Below are 23,479 nucleotides of genomic sequence, written 5' to 3' on the forward strand. Positions count from 1 at the left end.
TCTGTCAGTCAGATCACAAACATTTTTCAGGAATCTTCCTTGTGAAAGTCACTATGCTAGGTGTTAAGCAAAAAAAGAGCTATAACTTTGCCTGCCCTTTAGGTGCTAGAGAGATAAAAGAAAGCTAACAGTATAATGGTATATATAATAGGTATAAATTAAAGTGTACAAAGATCAGTCGAAATTTAGTTGTCAGAGAAAGCGTTTTGAAGGAGGTGGGTTATTAGCTGGACCTTAAAGACTAGTTAGCATTCAGGTAGCAAAGTTGGGAGGGTGGTATTCTAGGAGAGTAGAACAGTGTGAAAAATGAGGCAAGAATGTGTATGGCAAGAATGCACATGACATACTCAGCCTGCTGCCTGGAGTGGAAGTTTCATTTAGCAAAGTAGTGAGATAGGTAAGTAGGCAGGCTCCAGCCTAATTACAGAGGGCCTTAAATGCCCAGCTTCGGTGTTTAGACTTACTCATATAAGTGGTAGAGAGCTAGTGAATATTTTTGGAAAAGGGTAACATATAATCAAAGAATGTTTTAGAATGATGAATTGTCTGTGATATAAGGTTGGATGAACACTGAAGCCTGTTAGGGCCCTCTTCCCTTCTAGCAATCTCAGCATGAAATAATAAGACCTTGGCCTTGATGGTACAATGGAAATAGAAAGGAAGGAATGGTTGTCTGAAACAACTTGAGGAAATATTGCTCAGGACTCCAGTATTCCCATCCTGTGTTCCGAGCACCTAGCTATCCAAGCTAGAAACCTGGGAGTTGTCATGGACTTCCCCCTTTCAGTCCTCCACACCTAGCAACTGCCACATCCTTTCATTTCAACCAAATTTGCGCCTTTTTACTGTTTCCCACTGCCAGTATCCATGCTCAGGCCCTTGGTTGGATTTTTGCTTGATATTTCTGAAAAACACCTCTGGTCATGTCACTATCCAAGTTAAAATTCTTCTATTGAGGAGATTAAAGTCCACGCTTCTCAACCGAACTCAAATGGCCCCCAGGATCTGATCCCACATGCACATGCCCCTTCTCTGGCCACCTGAACACTTGTAGTTGCCCAGATCTCCCATACTGTCTCATGCAGGCATTTGTACCTGTGACCCTCTTGACCCACAGCATCCTTCTTCCCTACTTCTCCTTTTGAGGGAATCTCACTGGCCCTCCTGTGTCCTTCCATGACACCCTGTTCTTATTACACTTCTGTCATGGCTCCTGTCACGCAGGAGTATAATTTTACTAGTGTAGCTCTCTCACTAGACTATAAGCTCCTTACAGTGCACAAAACTACATCCTCTTTTCTTTATATCCAAAGTGTCTTCAAGGCCAGACACAGTACTTGGCACACAGTTAGCATTCAATAAATGATTAAGGAAGGAAAGCAAGAAAATTTGGAGACTAATTGGATGTGGGGAATAAGGGAGAGAAATAAGTTTAAAACAACTTCAAGATTCAAGCCCAGGTAACTCAAGATGGTACCACTATTAACAAAAATAGACATCCATGAAAAGGACTGGTTTGGAGAGGAAGATTTTAACTTTGGTTTTTGATATTTTGACTTTGCTGTCAAGAGTATAGAATCCAAATGAAAACGTCCAGCTATTAGTTGGATATGAGGAATTCTTGGCGCCCGGAGACTTAATAGGGCCTTCATTTTCTTTTAAGCCTGGTCCTTCAAAGTCTAATTTCAAAAGCCCCTATCAGATTGGCCCTGAATATGTCTGCTAAGCTGGGCAAACAGAACTTTATGTCTTGTGTAGTGCACAGTAGTCCATCTGATGTGTTTCCCTCCTGGCTGGTGGCTAACTTTGGAGTTCTGGTTCCAGTGTCTGATGGTAAAGCTGAGTGTATTTTTACTTGCATTAGTTCAGTTGACTCTGTGTTCTCAGCCCCAGAAGCATTCTACAAAAGCAATATACCGTCTTGTTATTGAGCTTTTATGAAGGTGTCCATTTAACAAAATCAAGAACATGGGAAAATTCTCTTTTTTTAATCATTGAAAAGAGAGCACTTGATTCTTGATGTAAATGGCCTTCAGATCAGACTGAAATTACCAACTATTGATGTTGTGGTCATTGTTCACAGTAGCCAGTCTTCCTAAGCAGTCATTTCTTTTACAGGTTGCTGAATAACCATCATGATGATGCCTCTAAGTTTATCTGCCTTCTAGCAAAGCCCAGCTGCAGCTGTCTAGAACAGGAGGATTTTATCCCTTTACTTCAGGTAATTTTCACTTCCTTTTAAAAATGGGCTTTATTTTCAGAGTTTCAGAGCTTTTTAAAAATTTTTAAACTATAAGTAGTATGTCAATTGACATACACAAATCTAGAGGTCAGATTTCTAGAAGAGTAGTTTTCAAGTTTGTTTTAGCAACAAAAATTTTTTTGTTAGATGAAAACATGGAACCTAAAGTATAAAAGAGATAAAGTATAAAAGAGAAGAACGGGGCCACTCAGGCTCCCCCTTGCCCACCCACAGCAATCACTGAAGCACCTTCTGAAACCAGGCGTTTGGTCTAGTTGGCCAGGGTGACCTCTGTTAAGGTTAAAGAGAAAGAGATCTCCACCACAAAGAGCCCACTTGGGGAGTGTTTGTACCGAGGCCTTCCGATGAGAATCTGTTACATACCAACAGTGGATCTGTGTTCACTGTGGCATTCTTCATAGCCTGATATATTGCATGTTAATATTCTTAATTTCATGTCTAAATATTTGGTCTTCCTAAGCAGATCATAGATTCCTTGAAGCTAAAGTCTGCCTTTCATTTTTGTTGAATGCACATCGTTTTAGTTGTTCCAATAAATCTTTGTTAACTGTTAGTGAGAATGTCTAAAGAAGGACAGAAAAATACATTGACTTAGTTGGGTTTTTTTTAAGTTGTATGCATGGCTGTCATCATTTTTTTTTTAATTTTTAGTGAAATATACACACAAAAACACACAAATCACAAGTGCACCCATCAGTGAATTTTCACAATGTGAGCACATCTGTGTAACTAGCACCCAGATCAAGAAAAAAACATTACCAGTACCCCCAAAGCCTCTTGTGTTCCTTCCCAGTCACTGCCACCCTTGGGTAACCACTATCCTGACTGCTGACACCATAGGACAGATTTTTAATTGTAGTAGCAATTTTCCATGTTCAGAATACGAAGTTTGGGTTTGATTTATTTTACATTCAAGGTCTTTGAGCTTGTCTTAATTTGCATGATGGCCTTGATTATCCTTAGACTCATTGGCTACAAGTTTTTGTTCCCCTTAAAAAAATACTCATGAGAATAAAGATTCTTAATAGGTTTTTACACTTAATCAAGACCATTATACATAATAAGATCCAGCATTAGATATTTCTGTTTATGTTTTGTGAAATTGCAAATATTCAATGTTTGAACTGCATTGCTAGTAAAACATTACATTTTAATACCAGCTCTCTATCCACCCCTCACCCTTACCCCTCGATCTGTTCTTAGCCCTGCTCAGACTGATAGAAACTGCATCTTTTGGGCCCCCTTTGCTGACTAGCTTCTGGTTGGGTCTGGCCAATGGATAGCACTGCCAAGAGATGGGAGGGCAGAGGAGAAGTTGGCGTTTCTTCCCCACTGTCTGCTTCATCACAGGAACTATGTCTCTCTACAATACAGCTTCTGCTGGACAGCCCCTTCTCCACAGTTCTAGTGCCTGCTGAACTCCCATTATTCCTCCCCTTGTCCCTTCAGTGCCAGGGATCTAACAGTATCGTTCTGTTGCTTGTCCCTGGTTCCTCACCATTCTCTTGTTTGATCCTTTAACCTGTCCTCAACTCTACACATCTCTTCATGAAAGGTTCATATGGATGAATTCTTTTTCCTATGGGGACCCTACCCTGACTAAGTTTTATCAGAAATTTTAATAAAAGCTTTGACAGGAATATAAATTAAGTCTGTACCAAGAGAATTACAAACAACCACAAAACTATAATTATGAGTTAGTGGACATTTATACTTCCTTCCCTTAAATATAATATAGACATTTTATTTTTATTTAAGACTTGTGGAGTCTTCTGGTAAAAGATGACACACTGAATGGATACATTCTCCTCCCATTCTTTCCCAAAATCCTCTGAAGTTAAAATATAGAAATCTATTTTTTTTTTTGGAGGGGTGAGGAAGGTTGGCCCTGAGCAAACATCTGTTGCCAATCTTCCTCTTTTTGCGTGAGCAGTATGGTCCCTGAGCTAACGTCTGTGCCAGTCTTCCTCTTTTTTTGTATGTAGGATGCCACCACAGCATGGCTTGATGAGTGGTGTGCAGGTCCATGCCTGGCATCTGAACCTGCAAACCCCTAGGCCACCAGAGCAGAGCGCATGAACTTAACCACTATGCCACTGGGCCAACCACAAAATATAGAAATTTAAGGGGCCAGCCCGGTGGCGCAGCAGTTAAGTTTGCACGTTCTGCTTCTCAGCGGCCCGGGGTTCACCAGTTCGGATCCTGGGTGTGGACATGGCACCACTTGGCAAAAAAAAGCCATGCTGTGGTAGGCATCCCACATATAAAGTAGAGGAAGATGGGCATGGATGTTAGCTAGGGCCAGTCTTCCTCAACAAAAAGAAGAGGATTGGCAGTAGTTAGCTCAAGGCTAATCTTCCTCCAAAAAAAAAAAAAGAAAAGAAATTTAAAAGGAAGAAACCCATGAAAGTGAATGGAATGGTAGAGAGGAACAGGGGAGAAAAAAATCAATGCACAGGAGATTTCAGTATTTCTTGAAGATAGAAAGCAGAAGCAGGCTAAGGAAATCACAGTCCAGAAGGAGGGGCTTTGTATGAGCTGCAGCAGAGAAGTGGGCTACTCTGCTCATTAGGATCCCAGAGAGGCTGTAAACGCAGGGTCAGCAGATCTGATGAGAAGTATTCGAAGTAGGGATTCATTGGAAGTTGACATACAGAACAATTGACTGGTTGACTCCTTACCTGGTTCCAAAATGTAAAGTGCAGCCTAGCGTTTACTTACCACCTAACAAAATAGCCAATAAAGCATGTTAAGACAAGTTCCAACAGAGGAACATCCTAGATTGTGTCTGGCCAGTACTCTTCAAAATTGTCACGGTCATCAAAAGCAAGGAAAATCTGAGAAAGAAACTGTCACAGCCTTTTGGAGCCTAAGGAGGCTTGACAACTGAATGTAATATGAGATCCTGGAATAGAACACAGACCTAAGGAAATGTGAATAAAGTTTGGCCTTTAATAATAGTAATAATAATGTAATAATAATTGGGTTTGGGGTTTTTTTAAGATTTTTTATTTTTCCTTTTTCTCCCCAAAGCCCCCTAGTACATAGCTGTATATTTTTCACTTGTGGGTCCTTCCAGTTGTGGCATGTGGGACGCCGCCTCAGCATGGCTTGATGAGCAGTGCCATGTCCGCACCCAGGATCCAAACCAGCGAAACCCTGGGCATCCAAAGTGGAGCACACAAACCTAATCATTCGGCCACGGGGCCAGCCCCCAATATTGGTTTACTAATTATAACAAATGCTAATGAAAGATGTTAATAAAGGGAAACTGGGTGCAGGGTATATAGGAACTCTCTGTACTATCTTCTCAATTTTTATGTAAAACTGTTCTAAAAGTCTTTTTAAAAAATAATTACTATATTACGATAGATTATATAAAACAAGAACAGAATGTTATGAAAACAGAATGCCAATGCAAGAAAGAGCTATTGGAATTTCAAAATGTAAGTACCAAAATTAAAAATTTCAACATAAGGCCTGGAAACTAAAGTTAAGGATATCTCCAATGCATGCATTCACAAATGTGCACACACACAGGGGAGAGAGAAAGACAGACACACAAGAGACATAGAGGACCAATTCAAGAATTTCAACTTGAATCTGACTAACTGGAGTCTGGGAAAGAAAGAAGGGAAAAAACGGAGAGAAGGAAATCATCAAAGAAATAATACAAGATGGAGAGAACTGGAGACACTGGAGTGATATGGTGAGTTCAAAGAGCAGAGGAGGAATCCAGTGGGATTCCTTGGGATTCCTGTTTCCCTCTTTGGGAGAAACATAGCATGCTTGTGTACCCAACATCTGATCAAAAACAAAACATGATCCTCCCACCCCAGCCTCTCATGCTCTCTCGAGTCACTTCCTACAGAATCAAAGAAATGATACAGAATGCAAGTCTTTGGTTGAAAGGAGCCACTGAGTGCCAAGCACAATGAATAAAAAAAGGACATACACATAGGCATGTCCTCTTGAAATTTTAGAACAACACTGATGAGGAGAAGATACTAAAAGCTTCCAGAGAGAAAAACCAGGTCACCTTTATAGGAAGAAGAATTGGGGTGGTATTAGATTCTCATTGGCAGACTGAGGAAATGGATTTGAACTCAGATTTCTATATCCTGCCAAGCTATCAATTGGATATGAGGTTAGAATAAAGACATTTAAAAACTCAGGAAGTTTATCTCCTATTTTCTTAGAGAGTTATTACTTGAATATATGCTGCAGTAAATTAAGTAAACCAAGAAAGAGGAATGCACAAGATCCAAGAAACTGGATTCAATCCAGAAAAGCAGTGAAGGGAAGTCTCAGGATGGCAACTGAAGAGCAGCCAGTCCAGAATAGAGAAGGTTGTGGGATTTCTCTGGGAAGGAGTTCTCCATAAAGGGGAGTATGGAGGGCAGGAGTGATTCCATGCAATACTTGTTACATTTAAGAACAGGGAAACTGGAGAGTATGATGAAGGCACAGCATTCTGTATCAGCAAATTAAAGAAAAGCAATTAGAAACTCCAAGAAAAATTTAAAAACTGTGTAAGAGAGTCATGATCTAAAGATGAAGCAGATTGAAATATGGCATGATATAAATAATGGAGAGTAGGAAAAGAAAGTCCATTTAACCTCAGTGCCTGGAACATTCTCCTTTGAATGACCCAAGGGACATTATGTTAGACCAATAAGAAATGAAGTGCATTCCTTGTATACTGGTTACCCTAGCATTCAATAGTATTTATATAGTCAAAATATTGTAAAATATTTTAGTGTATAACATCTGAAATCATCCTATGGATAAACTATACAATGTAAAAGTCAAAATATTACCAACAAAATGTGAAGGGGCAAAAAGAGGGAGAAGAAGAGAAAATAAGAGTAGGGATGCTATTATCATCATCCTATGTAAAGGGAAATTAAGCCAAGATGAATAGAGTGAGAATTAAATGTTTAAATATATTATTTGCAGTTTACAAAAATAACCAATATAAGAACTAGAAGTCATACTTCAGCAGATGACATGATTTTATATATAGAAGACCCTAAAGAATCCATGAAAAAAAATTTAGAAATAATAAATGAATAAAGTAGCAGGATGTAAAATCAACACACAAAACTTAGTTGTGTTTCTATATACTAACAACCAAGTAGCAGAAAGAGAAATTAAGAATATAATCCCATTTACAATTGCAACAAAAAGGAAAAAAGTACCTAGGAAAAAATTTAACCAAAGCAGTAAAAGACATGTACACTGAAAACTGTAAAACATTGTTGAAAGAAGTTGAAGACACAAAGAAATGGAAAGATATTCCATGCTCTTGGATTGGAAGAATTAACATGGTTAAAATGTCCATACTCCCTAAAGCAATCTACAGATTCAGTGCAATCCCTATCAAAGTTCCAGTGGCATTTTTCACAGAAATAGAACAAAGAATCCTAAAATTTATATGGTAGAACAAAAGACCCTGAATAGTCAAAGGAATCCCGAGAACAAAGAACAAAGCTGGAGGTATCACACTCCCTGATTTCAAAATATACTACAAAGCTACAGTAATCCTCAGCATGGTACTGGCACAAAAACAGACACACAGATCAATGCAACAAATTCGAGAACCCAGAAATAAACCCATGCATCTATGGACAGCTAATTTTTGACAAGGGAGCCAAGAACATACAATAGAGAAAGGAAAGTCTCTTCAATAAATGCTGTTTGGAAAATGGACAGCCACATGCAAAATAATGAAAGTAGACCATTGTCTTACACCATACACAAAAATTAACTCAAAATGGATTAAAGACTTGAATGTAAGACCTGAGACCATGAAACTTCTAGGTGAAAACATAGGCAGTACACTCTTCAACATCAGTCTCAGCAGCATATTTTCGAGTCCCATGTCTGACCTGGCAAGGGAAACAATCGAAAAAATAAACAAATGGAACTATATCAAATTAAAAAAACTTCTGCACAGCAAAAGAAACCATCAACAAAATGAAAAGGCAGCCTAACAATTGGGAGAAGATATTTGCAAACCATACATCAGATAAAGGGTTAATATCCAAAATATGTAAAGAACTCATACATCTCAACAACAACAAAAAAAAACCCAATTAAAAAATGGACAAAAGATCTGAACAGACATTTTTCCAAAGAAGATAGACAGATAGCCAACAGGCACATGAAAAGATGTTCAACATCACTAATTATTAGGGAAATGCAAGTCAAAACTACAGTGAGATATCACCTCACGCCTGTGAGAATGGCTATAATTAACAAGACAAGAAATATCAAGTGTTGGAGAGGATGTTGAGAGAAGAGAACTCTCGTACAGTGCTGGTGGGAGTGCAAACTGGTGCAGCCACTATGGGAAACAGTACAGAGATTCCTCAAAAAAATAAGAATAGAAGTACCATATGATCCACTATTCCACTGCTAGGTATTTATCCAAAGAACATGAAAACACGAACGTGTAAAGATATATGCACCCCTATGTTCATTGCAGCATTATTCACAATAGCCAAGACTTGGAAACAACCTAGATGCTCATCAAGGGACAAATGGATAAAGAAGATATAGTATGTATACATAATGGAATGCTACTCAGCTATAAAAAAGGATGAAATCTTGCCACTTGTGACAATGTGGATGGACCTCGAGGGTATTATGCTAAGTGAAAGAAGTCAGAGGGAGAAAATCAGATCCGTATGATCTCACTCATAAGTAAAAGACAAAAACAACAACAAACACACAGAGACAGAGTTTGGAAGGGTGGTTACCAGAGGGGAAGGAGTCAAGGAGGAGGGTGAAAGAGGTGATTAGGCACATGTGTATGGTGATGGATTATAATTAGCCTTTGGGTGGTGAACATGATGTAGTCTACACAGAAACTGAAATATAATGATGTCCACCCAAAATTTATATAATGTTACAAAGCAGTGTTACTGTAATAAATAAAATAAAAAATAACAACAACAAACAAATAACCTGATTTTAAAATGAGCAAAGGACTTGAATGGACATTTCTCCAAAGGAGATAAAATGTCTAACAAGCATATGAAAAGATGGTCACTATCACTAAATAGGCAGGGGAATGCAAATCAAGACCACAGTGAGAGATCACCTCACACCCATTAGGATGGCTTTATGGAAAAAAAAGAAAGTATTGGTGAGGATGTGGAAAAACTGGAACACTTGCACACTGTTGGTGGGAGTGTAAAATGATACAGCCACTATGGAAAATAGTATGGAGGTTCCTCAAAAAATTAAAAATAGAACTACCATATGATCGAGCAACTCCACTTCTGGCTAAATTTCCAAAAGAATTGAAAACAGAGTCTCAAAGAGATAATTGCATTCCCATGTTCATTGCAGCATTATGGACAATAGCCAAGAGGTGGAAGCAACCTAAATGTCCATCAACAGATTAAATTCATAAAGAAAATGTGATATATACATACAATGGAATATTATGCAGCCTATAAAAGAAAAAGAGAAATGCTGTCACATGCAACAACATGGATTAACCTTGAGGATATTATGCTAAATGAAATAAGCCAGTCACAAAAAGACAAATAATGCGTGATTCCGTTTATATGATGTATGTAAAGTAGTCAAACTCATAGAGATAGGCAGAAGAATGGTGGTTGCCAGGGTCTGGGGGAAGGCTGGAATAGGGGGTGGTGGTTTGGTGGGTGTAGAGTTTCAGTCATGCAGGATTAGGGAGAGGGGATCTGGGGATCCGTTTCACAACAATGTGCAAGTGGTTGACAGTATTGTACTGTACACTTGGAAGTTGTTGGGAGGATAAATTTTGTTACGTGTTTTTTTTTGGTCACAAAAAGGAAAGCTGGGTGGCTATATTAATATCAGACAAAGTAGTTTTTAGAGCAAGTAACATTGCTTGGGAATGATAAGGGGATCAGTTCTTCAAGAGGAATCACAATTCTAAATATTTATGCACCCAGTAACAGTTTTTTAAAATGCATGAAGCAAAATCTGATAAAACTGCAAGGATAAATCCAGAGTTGTAGATTTCCATGTGCTGCTCTCAAAGAATAGAACAAGTAGAGAGAAGATAAATAAGGATATAGAACACATGAACACCACTATCAACTAACCTGACCAAATTGACTTCTTTTGGTTTTTTAAATTATTGTTTTAATGTTTTTTGAAAATGGAATGATGCTATATTAAGTAGTAAAAAAAATTTTAGAAAAAAAATTTTAATTTTATTTCAGATGATAAATTATATCCTGTAAGTGTAATCAGAAAGTTAATTATGTAAATTATTAAATCTTAGTTTTGTTTTGTTTTGTTTTCTGGGTTTGAGTCCTAGCTCTGCTATTTATTAGCTTTTTAGCTTGAAGATAGTCTTTTTTTTTAATTGAGGTAACATTGGTTTATAATACTATATAAATTTCAGATGTACATCATTATATTTTGATTTCTGTGTAGACTACATCATGTTCACCACCCAAAGACTAATTAACCATCCATTACCATACACATATTCCCTAGCTCCCCTTTCAACCACCCTCCTCCCCCTTTCCCCTCTGGTAACCACCAGTCTAATCTCTGTATCTGTGTGTTTGTTTGTTGTTGTTGTTGTTATTACATTTTATGCCACAACAGCAGAATACACATTCCTTTAACATGTACACAAAATAGTTACCAAGATAGACTATATTCTAGATCATAGAGCAAACCTCAATAAATTTTAAATATTCAGCTCATAAAGTGTGTTCTCTGACCATAATGGAATTCAGTTAGAAATAATAACAGATATGTGAAAAATTCCCAAATATCTGATAACTAAATAACACTTCTAAGTAACCCATGGGTCAGAGAACAAATCAAAAGGAAAATTAGGAATTATTTGAACTGAATGAAAATGAAAACACAACTTTCAAAATTTGTGGGATACTGTTAAAGGTGTATGTAGTAAGTAAATTTAGCAAGGTTATGGATGCATAATCAATTTTCTTTGTATATACTAGCAACAGACAACTGGAAATTGAAATTTTTTAAATGCCATTTATAATACTACCCAAAAATATTAAATTCTTAGAGATAAATCTGACAAAAGATGTTCAAAACCCGTACACTGAAAACAGCAAAACATTGCTGAGAGAAATTAAAGAACATTTATATAAATGGAGAGATATGTCTTCTTTATGGGTAGGAAAACTCAATATTGTTAAGATGTCACTTCTACCTTAGCTTTGACTCAGAACCATAGTAATGTTTCACATACTCTCCGTCCAAGAAATAATGAATTAAAATCAACAAGGAAAACAACCCACTAACTGGGAAAAAATATTTGCAAGTAATACATCCAACAAAGGCTTAATATCCATAATATATAAAGAACTCACACAACTCATCAACAAAAAATTAAACAACCCCATCAAAAAATGGGGAGGAGACATGAACAGACATTTCTCCAAAGAAGATATACTGATGGCCAATAGGCACATGAAAAGATGTTCATCATCACTGTGCATCAGGGAAATGCAAATCAAAACTACACTAAGATATCACCTTACACCCATTAGAATGACAAAAATAACTAAAACAAATAGTAACAAATGTTGGAGAGGTTGTGGAGAAAAACGAACCCTCATACACTGCTGGTGGGAATGCAAACTGGTGCAGCCACTATGGAAAACAGTATGGAGATTCCTCAAAAAATTAAAAATAGAACTACCTTACGATCCAGCTATCCCACTACTGGGTATCTATCCAAAGAGCTTGAAGTCAGAAATTCCAAAAGTCCCATGCACCCCAGTGTTCATTGCAGCATTATTTACAATCGCCAAGATGTGGAAGCAACCTAAGTGCCCATCAACAGATGATTGGATAAAAAAGATGTGGTATATATATACAATGGAATACTACTCAGCCATAAAAAAAGAAGAAAATCGTCCCATTTGCAACAACATGGATGGACCTTGAGGGAATTATGTTAAGTAAAATAAGCCAGATAGAGAAGGACAATCTCTGTATGACTCCACCCATATGAGGAATTTAAACATGTGGACAAAGAGAACAGGTTAGTGGCTACCAGGGGAAAGATGGGGTGGGGTGTGGGCACAAAGGGTGAAGGGGTGCACCTACAACACGACTGACAGACAATAATGTACAACTGAAATTTCACAAGATTGTAACCTATCATTAACTCAATAAAAAATTTTTTTAAAAAATCAGCAAGGACCTGTGGGAAAGAAACCCAAATAGAATATAAACAGTAACAAATGAACTGAACTGTATTACAAATGAATAAGATAATCACATTAAAGAGGATAAAGGAAGGAAAAGATAGAGATAACCTAAGAAACCTTGGGAAACAGTATTTTAACTGGATACTCTAAAGAGAAAAGGAGCTGTACGCAAATACTGTACTGTAGTTAGTAAATTTGTTTCTCAATGGGATATGGGTTAGCAATTCTGTTAAAGTTACAAAGGAAAGGGGAAGGTTAGAATTGTGGTATTGGATTGGAATCAGAATTATCTGTATGATTACATAGTTTTTAATATATAGAGATAAATATGAAAAAAAAAGTATGTGTGTATGCATGGATTAGTATACATACATATATTCCTAGCCCTGCCTTCAAAGAGGACTCAGTAGCAATGACACCCTAGTGGTAGCACCCAGATTTGGCTTCTAAATACCATTCTCCAATGAAAGGAACAAGAGCTACTTAGAGAAAAGGTTGATTCCAGGACTGGAGCAAGGAAAATAGAAGATGATCCTGGACCATCTTTTGATACCAGAAAATGCGCAAGTGTTCACAGAAGGATGGGGCATGTCAAGAGGACACAGGAGCCAACCTGGTAGTTTCCAATGGCCAAAGCTAGCTAGATCAATTTGGGCAAAAAAAATAGTGATAGTATTGGATTATAACCCATAGAATAAAATAAATACCCATGAGTCTACATTGACGTAAATTGAACAAATAAATACATGGGAGAGAAGAGACAGCTCTTCCTTACAGAAGAATTCCAGTTAATAAGTGTAGAAGGAATGAGGAAATACAAAACCACTGTTAGGTAAACACCACGGTATAAATGCCTCAGTCAAGTTCCACCAATAGCTGTTAAAATCAGTAGGCACAATTTGCAGAGAAACAGGATATTGGCAGAGTCTCAAAGCATCTCCCCCACAATATTTATCAATTATTAAGGGAAAATAATAACTTTATGTTAGCAAGCCCAGCAAGACACCACGTCAGCCACATCTATTTAAAGTTAACACCACAATATATAAGACGTACACTGACATCACATACTCATTGTATGACTGAAAGCACACAACATCACTTCTGTGGTATACCTGCTGAAAGTGTGTAATTTTAATCATGGGAAAACATCAGACAAAACCACATTGAGAGACATTCTACAGAATAACTGACCAGAGCTCATTAAAAGTATCAAAATCATGAGGGGCTGGCCCCGTGGCCGAGTGGTTAAGTTCGCGCGCTCCACTGCAGGCGGCCCAGTGTTTCATTGGTTCGAATCCTGGGCATGGACATGGCACAGCTCATCAAACCACGCTGAGGCAGCATCCCACATGCCACAACTAAAAGGACTCACAACGAAGAATATACAACTATGTACCGGAGGGGCTTTGGGGAGAAAAAGGAAAAAATAAAATCTTTAAAAAATAAAAAAGTATCAAAATCATGAAATACGAGGAAAGACTGAGGAACTGTCACAGATTGGGAGAGACCAGTGAAACACAAGAACTAAATGCAGTGCAGGATCCTGGAACAGAAAAAGACGTTAGGGAAAAAACTGGTAAAATTTGAATAAGGTCTATAGTTTAGTATTGTACCAATGTTTATTTCCCAGTTTTGATAATTGTACTATGGTTTGCAAGTTGTTACCCTTATGGGAAGCTGGGAGAATGGCATAGGAAATCTCTCTGTAATATTTTTGTGACTTTTTTCTAAGCCTAAAATTATTTTCAAATAAAAAGTTAAAGCAATAGTAAGGTCCATGGATTTTAGACTGTGGTGGTAGGTATATAGAGCTAACTGCTCTGAGAAAACAAAGAAGAGAGGTATAATTGATGTCTGTCCATTGATGACTAGCCAATTAATAGATTACGTTGGCATTGCTGTTGCCTCTGGTTATTAAGTTGACGGTAATTATCTCTAATAGGTTCTCTAGGATCATTCAAAGGTGCTTTAAAAATCTAATTAGAAAATAAAAACAGTATTTCAAGGTTTTAATATTCTAATAGTCTTCCATAAGAACAAGATATCGGATTTGAAAATAATTAAAATCTTAAATTAGAAACAGATTTGTCCACACAATTATTTTGATGGACATTAGCTGGCTCACACAACTTAACGTAGATTTCAAACTACCTGGCTACATGGCTATTTTTTTTTTCAAAAGTTTCCCGTGTCTCTAGGATGAGAAAGAATCATTCTGGTTGGCTTGTGTCTATTATCTTTTCTGTGTAAATTTCACTTAGCAACCCCTACCAAGATCTGTGGCATGAGTTTCCCTCACATGCCTTGATGTGTTAGAATTACAGTATGTACCTCTAAGACATTTGATTCACAAATCACCAAATATAGCTAAATTAACATCTTAACTTTTTATCAAAGTATACTATGCATATTGAAAAGCACACATAAGTATACTTTTGATAACATTTGAATTTAATAAAGTATTAATTAAATTTCAGTGCATTGTTCAGTATTCTAAAATAGCAAGTTTGTTCAACTGGTGACTTACTCTATAGGTGGGAAAAAATTCTGTAAGCGTTTTGGTGTTTTGTTTTTTGGGGGTTTTTTGTACGTTAATTTAGTTTTGGTTTTGTTCTTTTTCAGGATGTGGTAGATACACATCCTGGCCTCACGTTCCTGAAAGATGCTCCAGAATTCCACTCTCGCTACATTACCACGGTAGGCTGAATCTCCTTTTGTCTTAATATAAGTCCATAAGTCTCCTTTTTATCACTATCTACTATCTAGGCTTTAATATCTTTATGTAAAAGGTAACATGGGCTATAATGATTACTGTAGTGGAAGGAAGGTGCAGTAAAATTGAATTAATTATTTAAATCTGTTTTCCTTCTTAGATGTACCCAATGCTTAAGAGGTCTCTTGTATACAAAATTAAAGTAATAGACTCATTTTGTCCGGTCTTATGAGGTATACCTTTTGCTATGTCATTGATATTGATACCCAGTTGATCTTCAGCATTATACTGAAAAGAATTTTCAAGAGCTTTTCCCAGAAATGTGTCTGTAGTAACCTCAAAGTTAGAACTGGAAATGATAATGAGAAATAGCTTGGATGTGATGAGAAAATAAATCATGTAAGAATTTAAAATAACATAATCACACACTCCCATTTTGTGAGGCATTCTCATTCCCTGTTTCTCATGCACAGCTTCATTTCATCAGTCACAGGCAGGGCTTGAATTGGCAGTAAGAGCACACAGGCCTGCAGTGCACACTGCAGCCATGTTAGGCATTCTCTGCCCTAGCTCCAGATTATCACTGGAGGAATTCCAAAGATGAGCCCCAAGGCACACCTCGCATGGACAGCCACACTCAAGTGAGACGGCCCTTGTCTTTGGTTCAGATCCCCCACTAAATGGGGCAGTCTCCTCTAAGGAAAACACTCTCATTCTTAGGGCCTTGGATTTGTTGGGTTCTGTTGAGTTGCAATGTACTACTACCATTCTTTTTCTCCTGGAGGAACTTCATTCTTTGCTTTTCTGTTGGTTCTCTTCTGTCATTTGTAAGACTTTATTTGAGCCAGAAGGTGTCACTGTCATCTAAGACTATCTCATAAGTTATTTTTGCCTGTTAATCACAACACTATACTAAATTACCTCCACTACAATCATCCTGTCCTAGTCACCCTCACTTCTCACTTGGATTACTTCTAATTGGTCTCCCTGCTTACACCCTCATTGCCCTACAGTCTAGTCTTCACAAGGCAGAGTCACCCTTTGAAAATGTAAGCCAGATCATGTCCTTCTTCTGCTCAAACCAGCCAGTGGTTTCCTATCTCACTCAGAGTAAAAGCCAAAGTCATTGCCAAGACTCTCCATAATCCACCCACACCCTCCTAGCCGCTGCTTTCTGATCTTATTTCCTGCCACCCCACCCCTTGCTCACTCTTCTTCGGCCACCCTGGCCTCCTCACTGTTCCTGGACGGACCAAACCCACTTCTGCCTCAGGTACTTTGTTCTTATTCTTTCCTCTGCCTGCAAGGCTCTTCGCACAGATTTCCACGTGACTTACTCCTTCACTTCGCCCAGATATGCGCTCAGATGTTCCTTGTTAGTGACGCCTTCCTTGATCACCCACTGCCGCCTTCACCCTTCTCCTTCTGTCCTCTCCCCCATACTCTCTATTCCTTTGTTCTGCTTTATTTTTCTTCTTCACTGTTGCATCATCTGATATTTAAATTTTTTGTTTATTGTCCATCTCCTTCTCTATAATATAAATTCCATGACAGCAGGGACTTGGTATTTTTCACTGCTGTATCTCCAATCCTTAGAATGGTGCCTGGCACATAGTAGATACATAGTAAATATTTATCGAGTGAATAAGTGAAATTATTCATGCTTAAGAATTCTACACAAGCAACCTAAGTGCTCATCAATGGATGAATGGATAAAGAAGATGTGGTGTATATGTATATACACACCCAATGGAATACTACTTAGCCATTAAAAAAGACAAAATCATGCCATTTGCAACAACAATGATGGACTTTGAGGGTATTACGCTAAGTGAAATAAGTCAGACAGAGAAAGACAATTACTGCATGGCTTTACTTATATATGGAAGATAAGCCAACAAACACATAGATATGGAGAACAGATTGGTAGTTACCGGAGGGGAAGGGAGCAGGGAGAGGTGAAAGGGGTAAAAGGGCACGTGTATATGGTGATGGATGGCAACTAGGCTTTTGGTGGTGAACACGATGCAGTCTATACAGAAGTCAAAATGTAAAGACGAACACTTGAAATTTATATAATATTATAAATGAATGTGACCTCAATAAAAAAAAGAAAAAAGGAAGAATTCTACATGTTAAGTCTAGCTTCACTCACAAAGGGAATTGGGTTCTGATTATTGACTATTCTGTAACCTCAGGGCATATTAGTAGTATAATTTAGAATCTTAAGAGTTGGAAAAGATGTTAGAGATTGTCTAGTTCAACCTCCTACCAATTTAGAAAATGCTTTCTCCCGTAGAGGAACTTTCTTTTGGAATTTATTCTTAGAAAAGATGTTAAAGAACAGAATTGTAAAATAGAGATAAATTTTCTTTGTCTACACTTTCTAGTTTGGTATTTATTGAAGTATGATTCCTGGACCTGTGATGGTCTTTGGTCATCTAGTAAGTGGCCCCAGGGAGTTTTATGATTTCAGAGTGAAAAGCCATGAAACAAGTTTGTTCACATATAATTCATATTTTCCAAAAAATTCCATTATGTTAATCATTGAACAAAAACAGCTGCACCAGGGGGCCAGCGCAGTGGCATAGTGGTTAAGTTCACGCCCTCCGCTTCAGCAGCCTGGGGTTCGCAGGTTTAGATCCCAGATATGAACCCTCCATACCTCTCATCAAGCCATGCTGTGGTGGTATCCCACATATAAAATAGAGGAAGAGTGGCACAGAATTTAGCTCAGGGACAATCTTCCTCACCAAAAAAAAAAAAAAAAAAAAACAAACCTACATTGGTCAGTTAACAGGATACAATTAACTATCTGCTGACATATTTTCATGGTATTTGCATATTATTGTTACATATTTAAAATTTACACTTTGTAAATATTATACTGCTTTATCCCCAATTCACAAAAATGAATCAATTATTCAGAATTAGTCATTTAAGTGTAAAATACTTGTGATGAAATGATAATAGGGCAACTCAAAACAGCATCATAATATAAATAGTAAACAAGATCCAATTGAGAATACAGAATGTAAATCTGTATCTACTGAGATAAGTGTATCTGCTGTTGTCATAATCCCATATTACCATCCAAAAAGGAAAAGGGCAAATGAAAACAATCACAAGGAATATCTGGAAACAGAATTTTATTAGACTAATTATCTGTTCTCCCCAGTGCTTTTTCTATTATGAAATTTGGTCAAATAATGGCATTAATTCATTGAAACTTTTGCATTATTTCAGAGTACAGTGAGGTTTTCTAGAACAAATACAAAATAAGCTTTCTAGTACGGAGTTAATATTTTGTCTGTAAAGGAATAAAGTTGAGCCAATTAGAGGCATCATTCTCTCCTGTGCTCATGGCAGACAGAGAAGATCACCCTGTTTCCAAGAAGCTTGCACAGAACAGCCTCAGAATTAATGACAGATCTCTCACAAAAAGCAAAATTAATTTATAATATGATCCTATGGAATGTTTTATAATCTCAGTGGCATACAGTGTAAACAATTAGTATATTTTGTTTGCATGCTAGATATTCAGATATTTCACTTTACAGTTGGGAGAAACTGCTGACAGAGTATGACTCAAATATTAGCTTATGTGTGGCATATATATGATGAAGAAAAGTTGGGCCACTTTTATTTTCTGTTCATCATAGAAAAACCTGAAAACCTATGCTACAGGAGAAGACTCTGTTTGTTTAATTATTTTGTCAGCTGTTTTTTAGAGTGGAAAGACAGAGCACCATCTATGCAAAAAAGTACATCACTACCCAAATAAGAGATTACACCTAAAGTCACTCCATAGTCTCCTTTATTTCCAGAGAAGAGTTGGCAGTCGAGAAATAAGCCCCTTGGTATTGAATGAAAATGAAAACTGGAAATACCAGCAAATTGCAGCCCTCAAGTTTGCAGTTTTGCATGCTGTGGAAAGAAATTGCCAGTGAATAAAAGACTCTGCTTATCCTAACTGGCATATGCTGACTTTCGAGGAAAGAGGTGCTCACATGAGTTTTTAAAATAAGTGATGAGATTGAAGATATTTCTTTGTGACCTCATGCCAGCAGTAAAGATATTTCTGTGGCTTGCTCAGATGGTGTCTTAGTGATTTATTCAGTGTCTTGATTGGCCTGAATCCATCACTTCAGGCGGAAATGCCAGGTCTTTAATTGTTGAGGACAAGGTATTCTTCCTAAAAAGACTAAACTTGGTAGAGACTGTTCATCACTAACAGCTTAACTCTTTCCCCTTGAGAACTTTTCCTCTTGACAGAGAAAGAAATCATTTTTATTAGATAGATTCCTTTAAAGTCCAAATTCTGCAGAACACCACGAAGAAATACTTTTCAGAGCCAAATTAACAAGAGTGGATCAGGAATCCATTCACCACTTCCTGCCAAGTGGAAGAGCCAGGCTTCCAGCACTCTGTTCATCTGCATTCAAGTCACCTACAATGAGAAAAGTCTCTTTGTAATGTGTATGTCTGCATTCGATCCACTTGTTAAAAACTGTCTGACAGAGCCACCAAACAGTGGCTTCATTCCTGGTCATCTATAATTGTGAAGTAGAGATTTCCAATTCAATAGAGATAAAGAAAAAGAAAGGAAACTGACTTATGATTCAAATTGTCTATCAAGTTGACTAGAGGTCCATTGGTGAAAAATTATCAAATTTCATTCCTCTCACTGGTAGTAAATAATTGTCCTTACTTTTATTAATCTTTGAGTTTTGTTTGATATTTTTAAAATTGTTAATAATGTTTTATTTTACCTCAAAGTTGTAGACCAAAAGAAGAGGAAAAAACAACTGTAATTAATGTAGAACCAGCAGCTACATGCTCTCACCACTAGATGGTGCCCCTACCTTGATAAGCTAAAATGCTGAATCAGTAATGTGGAAACCAATCAATGTGCTGATGAAGTGGGGTCACTGAAGAAGATTTAGGCTACGGTAAAATGGAATATAGGTACATTTTTGTATAGTATTAGATAAGTAGGTTAGTAGAGACTAAAAATAGGAAATGCTTAACAATCAAAATTTGCAAATTTTTTAAATTCTGTCAAAAAGAATGAAAAAAGAAAAAAATAAAATAAGCAAAAATAAATACAGGCTAAAGTTTTATAATTTTAACTGTGACAAAGTACATCCATAAATAATATAAAATATTTGAGGAGTATATAAATATAAAATTGGATGGGAAACAGACTTTAACATAAATTTGTATTCAAAGTCAAGAAATAGGGGCAAAAATCTAATAGTGTTCAACAAAGAAAAATTTGGTGTACTAATATGTACTGAAATTGACTAACTTGAGAGAGGGAACATGAAACTATGATAAATGGTATTAATGTTTATTTTCATTTACATTATTTCTATGCTAAAAATCCTCCATCTTTTTTATATGGACTTCTGCCGAGCTGGTGTTAAGAATACTGTGTTGACTAAGACACATTCTCTCCCTAGAGCACTTCAGTCAGAGTCTGAGTGATTGGAGCCGGTAGAGAAATTAGAACCAGCTAGTCCCAGCTTCCCCCTAATACAGGAATCCTGTTAACTTCTGCCTAAATAATTGTGGTGAGAATAAACCTCACTACTTCACATAACCCTTTGCTTCATAGGCCTAATTTTAGGAAACTCTTCCTTATATCGAAGCATTTCAGTATAAGGACATTTCTATCCAGTAGTTTTAGTTCTGCCTTCTGGTGCAACACAGAACAAGTCAGCTTTTTCTTCTACAGAACAAGTCAGCTTTTTCTTCTACCTGATAGTCAGCCATTCAGATCATGGTCACATCTACACTCTAGTCTCACTTCTTCCTCAAGAGTAACTATTACTACACTAGTAGGATCTTTCACAATAGTTTTAAATATAATTACCCTTACCAGTTTTATGTTTTCTGCACATTTTATATGCAATCTATCTGTAAATCATAGACAACACTACTGATTTGTGTGAAATACTAATTAGAAACCTTTCTTGGGTTGGCATCCATCTGCTATTCAAAACTCTGAATAGAGTTATTCAACTAGTTATGAATCCAACCCATATGTCTCTATCACAAATATAACATGAAAATCTGTTACACAGCTTTCAAACCTCATTAATTTATCAAGCAATTTTCCAAAGAAGACATACACATGGCCAACAGGTACATGAAAAGATACTCATCATCGCTAATCACCAGGGAGATGCAAATCAAAACCACAATGAGATATCACCTCACACCTGTTAGAAAGGCTATTATCAAAAAGACAAGAAATAACAAGTGTTGGTGAGGATGTGGAGTAAAGGGAACACTGCACTTTTGGTGGGAATGTAAATTGGTGCAGCCACTATGGAAAACAATATGGAAGTGCCTCAAAAAATTAAAAATAGAACTACCATGTGATAGGCACCCCCATGTTCATTGCAGCATTATTTACAATAGCCAAGATATGGAAAAAACCCAAATGTTCATCGATGGATAAATGGATAAAGAAAATGTGGTATATAAATACAATGTGATATTGTTCTGCCATAAAGAAGAATGAAATCTTGCCATTTGTGACAACATGGATAGATCTTGAGGGCTTTATGCTAAGTGAAATAAGTCAGATAGAGAAAGACAGATACTGTATGATCTCACTTATATGTGGAATCTAAAAAATAACCCAAGCTCATAGATGTGGAGAACAGATTGGTGGTTGCCAGAGTGGAGGGTTGGGAGTGGGTAAAACGGGTGAAGGTGGTCAAAAGGTACAATCTTCCAGTTATAGAATAAGTCAGTCCTGGGGATGTAATGTGCAGCAGGTGGCTGTAGTTAATAATACTGTATTGCATATTTGAAAGTTGCTAAGAAAGTAAATCTTGAAAGTTCTCATCACAAGAAAAAAATTTTGTAACAATACATGGTGATGGATGTTAAGCAGACTTATTGTGGTGATCATTTCACGGTATATACAAATATCAAATCATTCTGTTCATGCCCAAATAAGGACTTGGGATATAAATTATCCCAGATGTATTTGAGTTTCCAGAGAAAATCTGGAAGACTAGAAGTCTTCAAGTCTCCAATGAATAAGGCTATAATAACCAGAATAATGCCCTCTTGAATAATACCATGTTGGCGGCCATTCTTCTGACCCATTAATTGTTAAGCCAACCTAGAATATATTTCCCACTTCATTTGCCTTCCCAAAACATCCAGCCCAAGAAACAGTACTTCAATCAGGCATCACTGTGTAAGATGAGACATAAACAAAGGAAGTGACATGTAGGCAGCTGGGAAATATAGACTTGTGAGCAGAGAATATTTTTTTTATTTTTCTTGGAATTATAGGGGCAGATGCAAACTATGGATGTAGATTTTTAAAATATAGTGTTCGTTTTTACTAGACATGAAACGACATAATCAAAAAGCCAAAACTTAGCTTTGTTCAGAGTATATTAGATGGCCTTTGATAAAGTAATAGATATCTTTAATGTTTTCATTTGGTTTTGTTTTCTTTTTGGAACCAGGTTATTCAGAGAATATTCTACACAGTCAACAGATCTTGGAGTGGAAAAATTACTTCGACAGAGATAAGAAAAAGCAACTTTTTGCAAGTATGCCTCTCATTGGAATTCATGTATAAGGAGCAATTTAAATAATATTCTTACTTCATTTAACATATATTTGAGTGCTTATTGTATGGAAAGCACTGTCACGCCTTTGAATTTTTAAGCATTTATCAAATACCTGGGATGTGTTGAGGGGAACAAAGATGAATAACAAGGGATTTTTGCATCAAGGCATGCACTGTGGAGCAAAAGAGAAAAGCGCACAGACAGCCAGACCTGACTTGAAAAGTTCCACAGAAATGTGTAATTAATATGCAGAGGCAGCTTCACAGAAGGACTGGCATGTGATCTTGACCTTGGAGGATATCAGTTTACCAAGATAAAAAATTAGAAGAAAAGAGGATTCCAGATAGAGGAGGAAGCAGCATAAGCAAAGTCCCAGAAGCATAAAAGTGTCATGTTCAGGAACTGCAGAACAGTCTTAAGTGGCCAAAGGCTCCATGGAGAGAGTGACCAGTGATGAGGCCCATGGGGTGAGATGGGGCTGGGTTGGGAAGGGCCTTGCAAAAGAAATAGAGGAATTTCAACTTGATCCTTTCAGCAATGACCCTTTATCCAGCGCGTGCTGGAGAAAAGTACAAAAATTCCTTTGAAGAAAGAATGCTTTCAATTATTTTATTTATTTTACCAAATGAGAGCAAAAGTATTGACCACTAGTGGGAGCCTTTCACCGAGGTAATCCTCTTGCCTG

At 37.1% G+C, this 23,479-nt stretch overlaps 1 protein-coding gene across 5 annotated transcripts in view; it reads left to right on the plus strand.

Annotated features, from left to right (window-relative positions):
• The window catches only part of PPP2R3A (protein phosphatase 2 regulatory subunit B''alpha), a 153,217-nt gene that overhangs the window by 69,574 nt on the left and 60,164 nt on the right, over positions 1-23,479 (plus strand). For all 5 annotated transcript variants that reach the window (XM_023620966.2, XM_023620969.2, XM_023620967.2 and 2 more), the window contains 3 exons: positions 2,119-2,221; positions 15,097-15,171; positions 22,687-22,773. In XM_023620966.2, the coding sequence (XP_023476734.2) occupies positions 2,119-2,221; positions 15,097-15,171; positions 22,687-22,773 (265 nt within the window). The remainder of the gene's footprint in view (positions 1-2,118; positions 2,222-15,096; positions 15,172-22,686; positions 22,774-23,479) is intronic.

The sequence above is a fragment of the Equus caballus genome, chromosome 16, assembly GCF_041296265.1.
Source record: "Equus caballus isolate H_3958 breed thoroughbred chromosome 16, TB-T2T, whole genome shotgun sequence".
Classification (NCBI taxonomy): Eukaryota; Metazoa; Chordata; class Mammalia; order Perissodactyla; family Equidae; genus Equus; species Equus caballus.